Here is an 18,571-nt window from a genome sequence, read left to right on the forward strand (position 1 = left end):
GTAGTCTTGCACAAGGTCACATAATGAGCATACAATCTGGTCTACTAGCTGTATGATAAAATAATTATTCTATCATGCTTCAATACAGTTTTAAAATAATAGATCTACTTTGCTCATCCTTTTCAAATTCTACAAGATGGGGTCATAGACATACCTTCTTCATGCCAATCTTCTATAAGAGTTTTCTTGTGGACTAACTTTGGTCAATGAAGATCCCCTTTCTTGTTTGTCTTAATTTGGAGTTTGAGAGAAGATGTTAATTCATTCATCATACATATTTCAAACTCACCTTGCATGAGCTTAGTAAAATCTTCATATAAATCTCCATTAGTAGAACCAAGAATGATGTCATCAATGTATACTTTGAGCAAGTAAGATATCACAGATTCTTCTTTTTGATGTGTAGATTTATCACTATTACTTTCTATCAAAAAGGTTACTTAAGCTTTTATATTATGCTTTTGATGCTTGTTCCAAATTATATATTGCTTTATCATATTTGTAATGAGTGTTTTCAAATATGGTGGTTATTTAGCATATATCTTCTTTAATAAAGTAAGCATATAGGAGTCCATTCTACACACTCATTTGATAGAATATAAAGCTCATAAAGCAAGCAAATAATAATGGTGATCTTTACTTCTAATCATGCAAGAATCAAGATCTACTTCATCTTCTAAGCAAACAATTTTTCTTCATTAAATGTATTTCTGAAAAACTCAATTTGGTTATAATTATTAACATGTTTTCAGATTGTTATATGTAAAAGATTAACCATATACATAAATAATTTAATTTTAGTATCTTGATAATAAATCATTAATCTCATAAGGAAGAAAATGAATTGATATTTCTACAACTCGAATCTTTTCATTGAATGTTCTATATGCATTGCTTGATGAATTATATCCAAAGATAGAAGTATCTTTATCAGATTTGGCATTATTTTCAAAAGAACATGTCAAGCATAACGTGTATGACTGAAAAATATGAAAGATATGCAATGGTTCATTTTCCATTTTTCAGAAGATCAAAAGGAGTTTTCATAAAAAAAATAGATCTAATAGAAATCATATGTATGACAAGCAGTGATGATAGCTTTTTAAAAATTATTTAAGTAGATAACTATCATACACAATTGTCTTTTTCATTTCTTCAAGAATTCTATTAACCCTATTTTACTTAAGGTGTCCTTGGTGCTGAAATAATTAATTTCTGTATAAACTTTATCAGGATTTTGGTTTTCAACACTGTGCCATGATACTCTTTATCTTCACAGTTTGGAAACCTTTATCATTTGAAACATTTTTACATGATTTAGCAAATACAGAAAATATTTTAATTTTATTTGCCAAGAACAAATCCAATGTAAGCTTTTGAAAACTTAGTGATGGAAACAACATCTTTAGATTTAGGAATTGATTTTTGTTTGTTTCCTTAGTTAGCATGCATAGTAAACTTGACCTTTCAGAAGATAATCTAAGTAAGCTAATGGCAAGGTCTTTTGAGATTAAGTACATACTAGCATGAGTTGATTTTATATGCCAAAGATGGTTTCTTTAATCTTGGTATTCATAGTGCATATATTCAAAAGCACACCAAGTACACATTATCATATCTATGATCAATAAACAATAATGCCATGGATAAAAACTCTCAATCAAGCATATAGAGAATTCATAGAGTTATTCTTAATAAATTGATTAATCTTTTAGCAACTTATCCAATAGTGAGTAAAGTATACTATAAAAAGAAGTGATTTGATTATATTTTCAAAAGTATTTTCTATATCATAAAATTGGTCAATACTTGCAATTCATATTTTAATCAAATACTAAAGCAAAAATAATGATGAAATGCAAGGTTTACTGATTTCATTATTATTATTATTATTATTTTATTATTTAAAATTACTTTTCATAAGTATGTTTTAAGTTTCATTTTTGACGTGTGTCTAGAACACCCATTTGTATGAAAGTTCTATTTGTTCCATGGGTATCTTGGCACACCTATATCTACATCCTCATAATTTCATTTTGGGTACCCAAGCTTGCTTGGGTCCTTGAGAGTTAGGACATATGGTTCTTTTTGGAACCCAAATATGTTTAATAGTAATAACTTTTCCATTTGATTTAATTGTACTAGAACTATAGGTAAGGTTGTTATGTCCATTCTTTTGATGTTTGAAATAAGTTATCTTATTTAATGGTTTGCTTGGTGAATTGATAACCTTTTTCTCTAGAGATTTATTATTAAGTAAAGGAGTCAAGCCAAATTTTGATTTATCATAAGCAACATATTGGCTTTCAAACATCATTTTTAATCGTTCTGAACTTACGGTGAATTTGTTAATAAAAGATTTTAATTGATTAATTTCTTTACTTAAATTTTGATTTTCTTTAATTAAGCTATGATTTTTCTGAATCAATTCTTCTGAAAATGATCTTAAGCTTTTATTTTCAGAATTTAGTTTGTCTTGTATTTCAGCAATAGAATTTCTTTCTTTTGAAATTTCCAAATTTAGCTTTTTAAGATTTTTATTTTTCATAGCTAATTTTCTACATTCACCATACAACTCATGAAAAGCATTTAAAAGTTCATCATAAGAAAATTCTTCATGAAATTCATTTGGTCTAAAATTAGATTCAGATTTTACCTTATCTTCTTGTGCCATAAAGCAAAAGTTAGTTACCTCATGTAGTTCCTTGGAGCTAATATCTTCATTGTTGCTCCTAGCTTTTATTTCCTTGCTTGACTCTTCCTTGGTCAAAACTTTCTTCCTTTTTATCTCTTTCTTTCTTTCTTCTTGCTTCCTCTTCTTCTTTGTTTTTAGGAAGCTTTTGAATTTTTTTGCTGTTATTTCTTCCTCGAGTCGACTCGAGTTTACTTGGAGTCGACTCGACTGACTTGAGAGTCGACTCGAGATCTTCGGGAGACGTCTCGTTCTCAGAGGCCTAACAGATGATTCTCTGTCTTTTGAATTGTTCTGCCTCGGAGTCGACTCGGGCCTTGTCGGAGTCGACTCGGCTAACTTGGGAGTCGACTCGGAACTACATGGAGTCGACTCGTTCACAGGGTCTTCAAGACTGTGTCTCTGCCTTTCAGACTGTTCTTCTCTAGGAGTCGACTCGGACAAACTGGGAGTCGACTCGGCTACTGTGGAGGATTCTGCAATCTCATTGTTAGTACGCAATTGAAGCACATGTGAGCTAATCTGAGATTTATCATAAATATTTTCTAAAGTATCCCAGATCTCCTTAGCAGATAAGCATGCAGAAATTTCATTAAACTTCGTTTCATGAATAGCACAATATAATATGTTCATAGCATTAGCATTCAATTGTGCTAAGTCCTTTTCATTAATAGTTTGAGAGAGTGTGTGAAGGTCATTTATTATGATTTTCCATAAATAATAGTTTTGTGATTGAATAAAAATACGCATGCGTGCTTTCCAATATGTGTAGTCTATGCCATTAAACAGTGAAGGCCTATCAATTAACTGTCCCTCTCCTAGAAAACTATCTATTTGAGTTGTCATGATCTTTGGCTCTTGATCGTGAGATCAACAATTAATCTTGAGCACCTGCTCTGATACCACTTGTTGCCCAAGGTGACAACCCAAGAGGGGGGGTGAATTGGGTTTTCTAAAAATTATGTTCCCTAATTTTTACTTTGAATAGAATGCAGCGGAATAATAAGATGTTATTTACTTAAGCTCTAGGCAATTACAAGTAAAGCAGTGGAAGATTAAGCTAGAGCAATTATACTATGGCTTTAGGGTGCAATTGATCTAAAATTAACTTATAGTTGTATGATCAATTTTAATCTATGTGTATGGTAAGAATGGAGTGGAAGCTAAGCAAATCACTTATAACTCTATAGAAACAAATCTAGAGATATTACACAATCAAGCATGAATGGAAGGCATGAAATACAAGAGATAAAGCATCACAAACACAAAGATGTATAGTGGTTCGGTGCACCCCAGCACCTACATCCACTCCCCAAGACCTCTTGGGAATTTCACTATAATCCCTTAGATTACAGTCGGTTGTTTTACAAGCTCACAACCCAACTTGTTGTTTTGCGAGATCACAACGAACTCGGTCGGTTTTCACAGGCTCACCGACTAGAACCAACCGATTGTTTTCACGGGCTCACAATCCAACCCAGTTGGTTTTTCCAAAGGCTCACCAACCACAACCTTACAATGATTGTTTTCCGGGTTCACAATCAACCCGGTTGGTTTTTCCCAAAGGCTCACCAACCACAACCTTACAACGTTGGTTTTTCCCTTTGGCTCACCAACAAACCTTAACACCGTTGGTTTTCCTTTGGCTCACCAACAAACCGTAACACCGTTGGTTTTCCTTTGGCTCACCAACAAACCTTAACCTCTTGATTCAATCCCTTGATTGAATCAAGTTACAAGATATTAGACTAAGAATTTAAAGCAAGTACAAGCTTCTTAACTAAGCAAATATATCAAATATAAACAAATGGAGTAAAGAGAAGCTCTCAAACGAATTTTGAAGATGAAGGAACTCGGCTTCTTCTTTACTTGATCTTCTTTTGATTTGGCACGAGGTAGAGGATGATTGAGGCAGCACACGGATGGAGAGGAAGCTTTGGGATTCACTTGGATGCTCTTCTTCTCTCTATTTCACTTTGGATGGCCCTTTTGTGCTTATGGGAGATTTTCCTTGTAATCTCTTTGAAATCTCTTCCCTAAATGTTTTCTCCCACTTCCATACCTTCTCCCCTAGCTCTCCTCTTGATTTTATAGCTTTAGAGGGAGTCCCAACAAAAATCTAGCCGTTAGAGACAAAAATAGAGCCGTTGGAATCAAGAAAAAACTAGCCGTTATGCCTCCCAGCGTGCTCGAGTCGACTCGGCTGAAGTAGGAGTCGACTCGGCTGAAACAGGAGTTGATCTGTGAATAGTAGTCTGCCGGCACTGTAGCTGGGAGTCGACTCCTGAAGTTGGGAGTCGACTCCTGAAGTTGGGAGTCGACTCGAGATCACTGTAGCGCTGAAAAACAACTCTCTGTTTTTTTTGTTTGTTCTCAGTCGGAGTCGACTCGTAGAGTATCGGAGTCGACTCGAGAACTGTTTCTTGAAACTCTAGAGTGCCAGAGTCGACTCTAAACTTCCAGGAGTCGACTCGAGGACTATTCTTTTGAATTTTTCTTTGAATTTGCTTCTTCAACTTGAATTCTTTGAACTTGAAACTTGGGCCAATGAATTGTAGCTTTCTTCTAACTTTTCTTGAGAGTTTTGGAGGCCTTCTTGTATTCTTCCACCTTGCTATGTTCCTTGCAAAATAAATATCTTTCTTCTTGCAACACAAACATTAGTATTTATACTTCAAGATTTTGTGATCATCAAAATCAATCTTTAAGTCACTCTTTGGGTCATCATCTTCTTATCACACTTTTGGTGGCTTTGATTATTTGATCACCAAATTTTCTTAATGGTGTAAAATAAAGGCCAGCAGCATATTAGCCTATTTACTTTGATCGCTACTATGTTGTGGGGCCGAAGCATTTCGCCTTGCATAGTTTCAGTTATTCGGCCTGCTAAAATCAATATGTATATTTTCACCAAAAAGAAAAAAAATAATATGTATTAGCTTATATTGGATATAAACGAGCTTTTCATTTGAAACTTATGGATTCAGATGAAACAACTTAGATTTGGTGGCTTCAATTATAACAATAATGTTTTGCATGCTATCATTCCATAGAAACAAATATTTGTGATTGTTAGTTGCTTAAATTCTTTAAAGGATTTATATTGCTTCTCAACATATTTCTTGGCTTCATTTTTTGAAGTCATGCACTGTATATTTATTACAATAAGTTCTCCGATGTTTATTTGTTTTAAATTTTTAATTTTTAATTATTTTTTTCTTACTCTGTCCTGTCTTAGACATAAGACTAAGGTTGTTAATCATTAGTTTGCATCTGCACTGACTTTAAGAACTGAAAATCCACATGAATAGTCTCTCGGCGATATGTTGACTCGAGGATCGCCGTGCCGGTATTAGGGCCTGTACCTGTTGCCCAGCGGCATAGTTTGGTACGCCCTGTGGCATTCTATATCAGTCTTATACCGACAGTAGAGAGGGCGGGGGAGAGGGAGACGAGAGAGGAAAAGAGAGAGAGGGGGGAGGGAGGGAGAGGGAGAGGGAGGGAAGGAGAGAGAGGGAGGGAGGCGGATGGTTGAAGGTTGAAGGAGGCCGGTGGAGGGTCAGGCAGGGCGGAGGAAGGGCTCCGCCCTTCGGTTCCTCTATTTTGTTTGAAACAGGGGTCCCGAAGGGGGGCCTTTGTCCTGAAGTGGGGCCTTTGTTTTTATTTTGAAGAAATTAAGTGACCTCTGCCCCTCCATGCCCCTCCCCATCCCTCTATGGCCCTCTGCTTGCCTCCTCTGACTATCCGCCTCCCTCTCCCTCTCCCTCTCTCTTCCTTGTTCTCTCTCTCCCCTATCCTCACCGGTACCTCGAACGAAGGGGCGGAACCCTGTCGGTACCCCTGGTATGGTCCAGGATGCCCCAAACTAGGCAATTTGGGGTGGCACGGTGAACCTTGATTGCTTTAGATCATAGATTGAATAGATGTTGATCCAAATTTTGTTATACAATATGTTTTAACTAATAAATATTAATAGGTCATAGATTGCTTTAGGTGTAGTGTCACATGGACACTCCAAAGCTTCATTTTTTTGGAAGTGCTGGACACTTGAGAGTTGGGACCAAGGTTTGCAATCTCGATACCGTGTACCGTATCGGTACCTTACCGAAGTAATACAGTCGGTATGGTATGGTATGTATCTGGTATGTATCCTATACGAAAATAGTCCTTTAATCATGTTTTTCAATTTTATCCTAGTACGTCTCGGTACAGGTCGATATACATCTTGGTACATCTCAGTACAACTTGAGTTTCGTATTGGTTCCCTCTTGATATGGTATAGTACTCCCCATGGTCTGCTGTACCGGTCGGTACGGGTCGGTACCGGCCGGTACATACCGGTACCGAATCCTACCGGTACAGTACATCTACATATTTCGGTACCGGCCCGTACCGGCCGGTACCGGCGCGTACCGGCCCGTACCGACCGGTCCGTGCTGGCTCCAAATTTTTTTGGCTTTTAGCCCCGTCGGTACAGTACCGGTTCGGCTCGGTTTGGTTCGGTACCGTACCGGTACCGATGCCCACCGATACGTCGGTACAATTGGTACCGCGTACCTTGGTACTACTCCCTATACCAGACAGTACGTGGTGGTATGGTAGACCATGCTTGGGATATTTCAAGATACTCCTTGACACTTCTTATGATCAAATTATTATTGCCTTCATTACTTGTCTTTTGTTAGGGCTTCTACTTGAACTTTTTAGTTTTGACATAACAATTGGCAACCATCTTATCAACTTTTTCTGAATTCAAGGAGCATGGATCTAGCTCATTATTCATTATATGCATACATCACTTACATATATAAGATAAAAACATGTCCCGTATTTGATTTTGAAGAGTCTGTGTTGGATTAATACCTGTGTCATATGTCCAAGTAACATTTGGGCTGGCTAGATGTTTTTATTTCAGAATGACATACTCTTGAGTCTTGACATTGCAGACATGTCAAATAGTGGGGTACTTGTTCTCGAGTTAATTAACTTTATCTGTTTTTGATGATCTTTTAAGTTGGTTTGGCATATCTATCTCTATTAGGAGGGAAAAGATGGGTGAACTTCCAATTTTAAGCTTGCAAGAGATGCTTGGAATTCATTTTGAGTTGTAGATGATTTTGCAATTTGGGGGTGCTTCTTTTTCAATAGACCTTCTTAGAAAATGATTGTAGTATGTCTCCACATATTCTCTATTCTAGTTTGTGGGGTCTCATTAGAACGTGTGCAATAAAAGGTTTACCAATTATAATTCTAAAAAATGAAACAAAAATCATCTTGAACTCCAAATATGAGTACTCTTTCTGATGCTCAGTCAGTCATATTTCTTGAAATAGAAGCTGTTTTTTACTCAGCAGTAATCTACCGAACATCTCTCATGGCTATAATACTGACACTTGTCTTCTTTGTAATTTAATTTATTTTACTCTGATGCAATAGATTGTGACTTTGGAAGATGTTGTTGAGGAAATTGTCGGTGAAATCTTTGATGAGAATGACTCGAAGGTATGAAAACTATTTTGAAGCATCTTTATGTAGTGTTTCTTTTACGTTTTAGTTGAAAGCTGTTCGTTCAACTTTCTTTATGATAACTTGATACATCCTTTTCTTCCCTATATGCTTAAATTGTCAGTTTCATACATAATACAGTTGTATATCTAGTTCCTTTCAGATGTTAATTCATATAGATAATTTCATGTCTATTGTTTGAATTAAATAAAATTACAAACAATATCATTAATGAAGAAAGCTGCAATTGTTTCTTAAGTACACAGTTTTTTAATTTCATTGAAAGGTTATGTGTATGCTAGGTTGTCATCCATTGGAAGTTTACAGCAAAGAATATGCTGTTAACTTATCTGATCGCATCTTCTTTGACAAAAAATCCTTTGACTGGATCCCATAGCATATTTGTCTTCAAAGTTGGCTTATCTATGCATCTTGTCAGAACTGCATTTTTAGAAATAGGAACTTCTTACTTACTAGGACCTGGGGAATTTGTGATGGCTGAGATTGACATGTCTCCAGTTGTAGTGGGGCTCATTGACTTTATGCCATTATGATTTTACTCTCATGCCTAAAATGATGGCTGATGTTTGGATGAAAACACGTTGCATTCAAAATTAGATAGTTGATATTTCCAGCAAGGACAGAAGCCGTAAACTGAGATTAAAATGGGTGAAAATCAAATAGATGTCAAAAAATATCTAAATCAAAAGATAGAAATTGGAAAATGAAATCATAAAGAAGCATGCTGATCTCAAGAATATTTCATCGTGGACATGGAAAAAGTGTGGTGGTGATATGCAATCTAAATAACAATTGCAGATAATTACTAAGGGTTTCTATTATCTGTTATTGGTATAGTTTTTTTTAATGATATTATATTATTATTATGATTCTATTGTTAATATTGTATTTTTAGAATATCTTGTTAATAATATTATAATACCGTAATATACTATATTATATATTATATTATTTAATTATATTTATAGAATGAAATTATCATTTGTTTTCTTAATATGATTTTAAATTATTCATATGGTCATAATTATTTTGACATTGTATCCATGTTTTTATATGATGGAATATATTAGTTATAAATTTATGTTTTTATAGTCACTATAATAGTATTAATGTTAGAAGTAATATTTACATTTAATTTTTAATATAACATTATTTTTTCATTTTGTATTGTATATACTGCTATTTATATTTGAATTATATTTGTAATCATTAAAATGATATTAATATTAGTAGTATCTATATTGATGTTAGAATATTATATTAACGCTAGTATGATTAGTATTCATAATATGATATTATATTATCGATATCACTTTTAATATTAAATTATTAACATTATGATTGGTATTTAAACATGATTAATATTCTATTGAAATAAAGATATTATTATAATTATGATGTTATGATAAGTTTTAGCTATTGTAGTATTTTATTTATATTGTCATATTATATATTGTATTTTTTGTATTTTCATTATTTTTGTAATCATTATAATAATACTAATATTAGTATTATTGTATTGTTAAGATTAATATGAACATTACTATATTTATAGTATTAATTAGCAATATTAGTGTATATTGCATTAACATAATTATATATTTTATATAGTTATAAGTTATATGAGATTATTACCAATATTAGTTATACTAGTTTGATGTATAATATTGTTGTTAGTATTATTAATGTCAATATGTTACTAATAATAATAATAATATATTACATTATATGTTACCAGGCTTGCTTAATTCCCTAGATTTGGACTTATTCAAACATAGGAATTAAAATCAATCATTCTTGAGGATTCTCTAGAATGCAATTCTCAAGAGTGGGAAAACATTTCCTGATTTCCATTTCTAAAAACCAAATTGTCCGTGCTGGCCGGACATGTGCACGTTTGTATTGATATTACCGAAACAATTGTAAATTCCCTGTTTATTTATTCACTCCCTGCAGGGAGTATTAATGAATACAACAATAAGAAAGGTTCTATATCTTGTTTGCTTCCTATTTATAGACAAATGATGCATATCATAAGATAGTCGATGGACATACCTTTTTCCAGCCATCAAAAGTATAAAATACTTTGAAAAAAACCAAATAATGATTCTTTTTGTTGGTGTTGCAGTCAATATTCTTCATTATCCACATCTCAAAGTCCTCTTCAACAGCATTCCATTTAGAGCACCTTGTGGCCTAGATTTTGAGGACATGTTATAGCTTTGGAGCAATGTTCACCGTCTCGGTACTAGACCCCATACCGGTGCCATACTAGCACTGTGTTGGTACTTGGTACAATATGGTACGGGATCTTTTTGGCGTGCCGACATTCGGTACTCCACCTATACCGAATACCGGTACCGAATTAGTACGGTATGTTATGCCCTGTATCGCCTGGTTGGAGATATAAAGTAGAACAATTCTTCCATTAATATTTTCTCTTACAGATAAATCACAAATTCGAAGTACTTTGAATGGGTTAATATTTTCATAATGATGTATATGTTACATAAGCAACAATAATAGATCAAACTTTAGGTTAACAATTAAGAAGAGGAAACATTGCTAATATTCTTGAAGGACAATTAGAAAACAAGACCTTGCAATAAATGAAGACTGCAAAAATCAAAGATCAAGATCACCACCTATCAACTGATACTGCTATAACCATCAATATGCTCAAAGATTATATGTTCTGCTGCTCTTCTTAAGGATATAGGCCTATCCTCTCTATATGGAGCTTACATTACTAAATGGAATTGAGACCTAAAATTGGTTCCAAAATTCCAACCATTTATTGGAGAAGGACAAAGCAAAACTGTTGCTTGATCTCAAACTCCTACATAAGTCTACAGAAAGAAGAGAGGGTCTCCCATTGTGTGAGGCTCCCACCAAGGACTGAGCAAAATCGTTGCTTGGTCACAAACTCCTACACATCTAAAAAGAAAAAGAAAAAAGAAAAAAGAAAGGGTGTTCTAGTGCATGAGGCTCCCAACATTGCGGGGCCTGGGGAGGTTTGGATATACATGGCCTTACCCTTGCATATGGAGAGGCTCTTTTCGTGTTCCAAGTCACAATGGAGCAGCCTTATTGTTGCGGCAAGGCTTGTCCTCTTACCATAGGTCTACAAATAAACAGTATTCCCTTCTTGGGTTGTGACAAAAGAAAATCTTGTTTTTTGAACTTGAAGTTCAAAATTTTGTTCTTAAAAGACAAGTTATGCTAGTTATATTGCATGCGGTGGCAGAATCATAATTTTGGCTGATTATTATTTAAAGTAATGAGCCTACTTTGTTGTTTAATTCTGTTTTGTGCAACAATATCTAATGTGTAGGAAAGCTGTTTAATACATGATCCATTTCAATTTTATAATTCACCATGGTTTCTCTTTTGAATGTTTTATTGCTGTTGCTCGACATCGTATTTGATCCCATGTGACACCTAGTTTGCATCCGCAGCTCCAGTGTTGCATCACTTATATTTGTCACATATATAGTTGAGTGATGACTTTTTTTGTTGGTTGCATTATATATATTGTCCAGGTGATAGGGGCATAGGTTGGGCCTTGGGTTAGGCCATTCTGGTTCAAGAACACGCGCATGAAGATTTAAGACCAAGGACCTTGCTCTTACATTTACGTATTCAGCAAAGAATATAAAAGTCAGTAGAGCAAAACATTAGCATTCAATACAATACATAAAATAAACTAATGGTTGATGGCAAAAGGTTCAATATAAGATGTGACATCCATAAATAATGTCAAGCATGCCTACAATTGTCATAAAATAGATCAATTGAAGTATTGATTGCAAAAACTTAACGGATCTACCTATTGGAAATGTGGAGGCAGTAAACCAAAGCAAACAATAGGCAATAATCTTTTCAAGTTACATGCTGCATTCTTAAGTTCTTTCCCTGCAATTTAGGTAGCTTATCTTGGGCCTAATTATCATGTGGATGGCTGGGTGCCTATGCACCGTACACATCCTAAATAAAAAAACCTTGGCGTTAGGGGCATTTCTGGTAGAATAGAGAGGATCTTGGTGGGTTGGGTTTGCGGGTGAGAGAGGGAGGGAGGGGCAACAGAGAGCTGGTAAGTGATGGAGGGATTTGTGGTGGTGAGGACCAATGTTAATGGGATTTTGCGCAGCCTAAAGTTTTTCTGTTTCCTTCATCATTTCTCTCTCCTCTTCCTACTCTTTCTTTGTACTTTCTTCTTATCTTTTTCCTCATCCTCCCTTCTTTGATTCCTATGACAACAAGAGTTGTCGTTGGTACTTGGCAAGGGCAAATTTTGTTGCCGTTTGTTGCATCCCTATGGTTGTTGTTATTAGTAGCAAGGATGAATTCCTTTGGAGTTTCTTGTATCTATTGAGAAGTAGAAGAGAAAGCAAAGAAAAAGGAGACCAGAAGGTAAAAATCAAGCAAAAGAGAAGTTTGAGCTCCTTAATCTCAACTGCCTGTCTAGATGTTACTGTTCACCATTTTTTACCCCTATAGCTACCCGCCTGTGCCTAGTTTTTTCAAAACATTTATCTACTGATGGAATAGCATAAATTTCTTTTCTTTTCTTTTCTTTTTTAACATCGTCCATTTAACTAAAAATTTGAATAACTTCAGTAGCTGCCTATTGGGACATGATTCTGTTGAAAGTTTGTTTTTAAGCTGTTTTTTCAAAGTTAGGCAATGAAACCCTGTGTATTGGTGGTGTCGTCATTCATCCTTCTGTTGCATTTTGTTTTGCCAATGTTGAATATCAAGATCAACATGTCTGTTTACCTTATTATGTCAACATGATTGCAGATGTTCGATGCATATTACATATCTTTGCATGTTCTGGTATTTGTTGCATTGGTCACTTTAAAAAATTTATGCGCCTAAACATGACATCTGTTCATTATTAATGTTCGTTTCATATGTATATTGGTTATCCTGCAGGAAGAGATCCAGAAAAAAACTGGTCATATAGTGATGCAAGAAGATGGAACATTTGATGTTGATGCAAATACTTCAATTGACCAGCTTTCTGAAGAATTAAATATCAAAATACCTGAGGTATGTTTTATTTTGGTCTGATTATGAAATTCTTCCTTTTTCTTTCATTTGTGGACAATGTTAGTCTTCCTTTTACTTGAATACTAACAACTGTTGTTCTTCCATATCTTAGATTCTTGAAATCTTTTTGTTTAAATCATGGTTCACTGTAGCGGCCTGAACCAGGCGGTACAGGGTGTACCGTACTGTATCAGTTCGGTATTGATACCCAACATAGGCGGCGTACCGACATTCGGTATGCTGAAAAGACTCCATATCGTACTGTGCCGACATAGTGCTAGTGTGGCACTGGTATGAGGTTCAGTACTGAGACGGCGAATCTTGGTTTAAATAGGTGGAGTGTAGAAAAACTATTGTTTCATCATGTCAAACTTTTATTCGTCTCTTGCTTTGCTTATTGATTTTTAAATTCTTCAGACTGAAAATATTTCTGCTCATTTTCTGTTTTTTATTATTTATTGAAGGTTTTTTATTTTTCCTCTGACTCATGCTTTTAATGGAAACCACTAGTCAACTACTGAAATGCTAGTTTTATCTTAGCTTATAAAGGGCAGCCCAGTGCACGAGAAGTGGGGTATGGGGAGGATTAAATGTACGCGGCCTTATCTCCGGGTGCAGAGAGGTTGTTTTTGTGTTTCGAACCTATGACCTCCATATCATAATGGAACAGCCTTGTTGTTGTGCCAAGGCTCACCCTTAGTCTTATATTATAATAGCAAAATATTAGGATTAAAAACAAGCCCAAAAAATGATGGTGGCAAGTGAGGCTAAAGTTTTGGAACTTGCAAGTTACAAATTTATCCTTTCTGTATCAGCAATCTTATTGCTTGAATGGCATTAATGGGGTTACTTTGTCATACACTAGTATCAGACATGTGTGATACACATTATTTATCTAAGATAAAGGAAAATTTGATGAATGGCAGTTAATCCATCAATCATGATTTCTTAAACTAAGTTTGATAAATAATCTCTGTTTAGTAGGTGTTTCTTTCTTTCTTTCAATCGCTAGAGAATAATGAAAGGCGTATTTAATTAAAATAACCACAAAGCCTTTGCCCAACTATTGGGGTCGGCTGTTTATCTAAAAGAAGATTGTACTTACATGAGTGAGGTGAGAAGCACAGCTCAAGGAGGGAAATGTAAAAGAAAATATGAAAGCGATCTGGATAAATATGGAAACTTCAAAAATAAAAGCATGGGCCTCAGAAGAATATAGAATGGCTGGTAGAGCAGCGAGCCGTTTAATCCCTTCCCTCCTCCCCCTCATTCCTTATAGGTAGAGGAAACAATCAGTTAATATCCCTTTGAGAATCTTTGTTTCATAAAATGCTAGAATTCTTTTTTTTCTTTTTTCTTACTAAGACACCCTGTTTCCTTTCTCACATGACTGACTGATGAGATGGAGTCAATTCAACATCTGACAGATGCCTTCCAAGAGTGCGTTTAATATATAGTATAGATTGGAAAAGATCATGTGCATATAAAGCTTGCAAACAATCTTTAGTAGGTTGTCATGGCTTGACCCAGCATAGCACATTCTATTACTGGATAAGCCAGGTTTGAAGCCCTAGTTGAAGCAATGTAAAATTTCAGGCCAGGATGACCTCAGGTCAGGCCTGTGAACATCCCTATTCATGACTATATGGATTCTCTTTTCCTTTCATGGTTGGCATCCATATTCAAGTTTGTGGAAATCAACCCTTCCAATCCTGTGTGGATGTTACAAATAAGCAACTGACCAGAAGATGCAACCAGAAAAGCATATTACCAAAATTTATTCCATGGTAAATTAGTCAAATTCTTCAGCCATGTCTAGCTTGAATGGACCCTTTTGTGTTCTGGCTTCTAGTAACAGCTTTAAGTTTCACATGAAGAATCGGTAAGAAACATCTTTACCTGCAGCTTTATGTGATTCTAGTTTTCTGATAAAATTAATTTAATAATCTGATAAGTTGGTAGCACTTGTGAGTATGCATGCTTTTCACTTTTATCATGGATACCATACTAATATGTACCTTCAGAAAAAGTTTTACTGTTTATGAAATAAAGGTTGCACTAATCAAGTTCCTTCTGAAGTTCACTTCTATTTTGTTGTCACAGGGTCATCAATATGAGACAGTATCTGGTTTCATCTGCGAGTCTTTTGGATATATACCAGAAGAAGGTGGGAAGACTGTTGTGGTACTTGAGAAGGAAAACCGAGAAGAGAATAGTGAATACACAGATACCAAATCCAATCACCACAATAAGGAGACACATCGAATATATGAACTTGAGGTATGCTTTCATGATCATCTCTATTGAATTATTTAATTTAATGATTGTGTTTAGTATAATATATTTACAACATTATAATATAATTTATATGATTACCTATAAAATGGCCTACCTGCCTTTTTCACTATTTGTGGTCTGAAAAATAAGCATCATGAAGTATGATCTCATCCATCACCATTCACCTTCAATTGTTTGTGAAATAATTTATAATAACTTTCTTTTTCACTATCATTGATGTATACCTGGCTGTCAGAAAACCACACTTTTCTTGGTTTCAGCAAGTTGTATAGTTAACCACCTCACCAGCATGTCATGAAGAAATTTTGTTTATTATTTTTGTTCAAAAAATTTCCATACCATTCGCAGTTGTTATATTAGGAGTCTCTCTGTTGCAGCCTACGGTTGCATAAATATATGCTAACCCTTTTAGAGAGGTTGAGGTGCTAATCATTCTTCAAAAGCTTGGCTTGAAGTTTTAGGGTGTGCATACAAACCATTCACAATTTAAGTTTTTACCAGAAGATATTAATACAAAAATTCTTCAATTTTGCAGCTTTTTGCGGTATGTAAAATGTATGTATGGTGATACAGTCTTAGGGTCAGGACTGAAAAGGGACTTTCGAGACCTCTTCATGATGATTGTAAAGGTTGCAACTTGCAAGTGGATTTCTAGGTGTTGTCAAGAAATTCCAGCAAGCATATGCCCTTGGTGTTGAAAGCCTTTAGAATCAAGGTCTGCTGAAGCGGTATCAGGACCCATACCAGTCGGCAGCCGGTTTAGTATCGTATCGTCACGGTACGCAGAGGCGTGCTGGTCTAATGCTTTTTAGGTTTGATTTATTGGTAATCAATTTTTTTCAACTTTTTCAATGATTTTAAGCATAATTTGATGTTTTTTGATTTTTTTTATATTTTTATGATTCTGATACAACCTAAATGATGCAAAATATAAAATAATTAGTGAAATATTGCATGCTATACTAGAAGCAATATGAAATATCTTAAAATCAATTAGTGAGATACAAAATGTAAAATGATACAATCAATTATATATATTTAAAGTACAATATATATAGTGATATCTAAAATCTTGTCGAATGGTGATGTCTCTCGTAGATATCCAAATCATGAGCATAATCAGGAGGTATATCAGCCTACCTCTTTAACCAAGCAACATTGTAGTCCTGTATGCTCATCCATAAGAAACACACTCTGTGTTATAACCTCTCGGATCTCTCGTTGAAGCTCGCACTCTAAGAAGTATTTTCTAGCTGATATTACGACTGTGGAGGGCCTATCCGAATATGCTAGCAGCAAAATTTGACCAGAAAGATGCTCCGAGCTACATAGGATAGTAGCCATCGGAAGATTGCCTCAGATGCACCATATCTATATCTGTATCCATGTAAGTCACAAGCTGTTGTGGCTGCGGGTAATAGGATCCAGTATTCGATTATGTCTATAGATCTTACTCCACGTGGGAGGTCATTTACAGCTGCATCGTGTCCTCCTGAATGACCTCGAGGAGCCCATCTTCTATATGCAATGTATCCTCGCAGGTTCTACCAAATTGCGCATTGTGGTTTCTATCTTGTGTAGCATGCGCAAACTGGAACTCACTGATGAATTGAAGACCATCCTGTGGCTTTGTTTTATAAATGGTGGTCTCATATCCTCCACTCTCTTTCTGGCTAGCCGATCTATGACTATCAAAACTGTCATCACTGCTCTTTTTGGTCTCTGAATTTAAGTGAACCGACTCTTCCACACTCTTCATCGGGGCTACAACTATTTTTTTCTTTTTTGCTACACTGAGCGGCTGCTTGCTTACCCTTCATGCCACTCTCTACTTGGCTATGTTGGATGGATGGATGTCGCCCTCCTAACTGAGTCGACCGGATAGCATGGTGGCCTCGTCTAAGCAATTCTTGATCATATTTCTAGGAGGATGTCTTGGACAAAGAGTCATGTGATGACTGGCTCCTTAATGACCCCTATGGCTGTGGTTGATTAGGCGGAAGGATGTATATAATGTTGCGATCTGACCATTGCTCTGCATCCACCCTAGGCTCGTTGGCTACGAAACTGGCCGGTCTTGAAGGCGATTTTGGCTCATCAAGCTCCGGGTTCTACTGCTAAACCATAAGGCATTCGATCATAGGATCATTCTCATCGTCAACGAAAGCATTATGGATCAGATTCGTGTACTTCAACTTCACTTCCTCCTAAATGCATTTTAGCCTTAACCTCGGATTGTAGTAAATATATATAAGGTCATTGAGGTGCTTGTGTGTTAGATGATTTTTCTGCTTGTTGTGGATGATCGCGAAGGCGAACTAGTTGCGCTCATAGTCACTCGAGGAGACCGTCTGAAAGAGGATTCGGATAGCTAGCCGTTTAAGATTTTTCGCAGACAAATCAAAATGAATCTACAATTTAGCTAAAAAATATTGAAGAAAATTACATATAAGATAGTATCCATCTAACGTCAGGTAATAGTTATCATTGATATGTAATATACCTAGATTTACATTTTCTTAATTACTACAGCTGCCAAGGCTCCAAAGCTGTCAGTTTTCTCTCTAAATATTTTCATATATGAAAAAAAATCGTGTTGTAATATATTAATCATTGAAGACATGAGTTAACTTATGCATGTCACTTAAGTTAATTTATCTCTTCTAGACATAGGATCGTGACTTTTGGATCAGGATCCATCTTGTGAATCATATTACGCAGAGTGACAAGAAGTTTGTCATCCATATCAATTTCAGGTATGGTATAATGGAACCTCGGGTTCAGGTAGTAAGCTGCAGATAGAGTTCATAATTGTTTCAGTAAAATTATACAAGTACAATAGTAGTTTAATTTTTAATGTTCTTGTTTACCTACTAGATGCAAGTGTCTACCCATTTGGTAGTCCCACTGCCGCTTAATGATATCGATGCACTCCTGGGCATGCATCGAATCTACCTCTATGATCTGATTCTTTGTCCTCTCCATCATATAATACAGGAA

The 18,571-nt window shown here is 35.4% G+C and overlaps 1 protein-coding gene across 3 annotated transcripts in view; it reads left to right on the top strand.

Moving 5' to 3' along the window:
* Positions 1-18,571, top strand: part of LOC103714926 (DUF21 domain-containing protein At1g55930, chloroplastic-like) — a 61,210-nt gene that overhangs the window by 33,051 nt on the left and 9,588 nt on the right. For all 3 annotated transcript variants that reach the window (XM_008802395.6, XM_089924251.1, XM_088701160.2), the window contains 3 exons: positions 8,129-8,194; positions 13,157-13,273; positions 15,377-15,553. In XM_008802395.6, the coding sequence (XP_008800617.5) occupies positions 8,129-8,194; positions 13,157-13,273; positions 15,377-15,553 (360 nt within the window). The remainder of the gene's footprint in view (positions 1-8,128; positions 8,195-13,156; positions 13,274-15,376; positions 15,554-18,571) is intronic.

The sequence above is a fragment of the Phoenix dactylifera genome, chromosome 7 (assembly GCF_051530095.1).
Source record: "Phoenix dactylifera cultivar Ajwa chromosome 7, Ajwa_hap1_PhDact_Kaust_v1.1, whole genome shotgun sequence".
Taxonomy (NCBI): domain Eukaryota; kingdom Viridiplantae; phylum Streptophyta; class Magnoliopsida; order Arecales; family Arecaceae; genus Phoenix; species Phoenix dactylifera.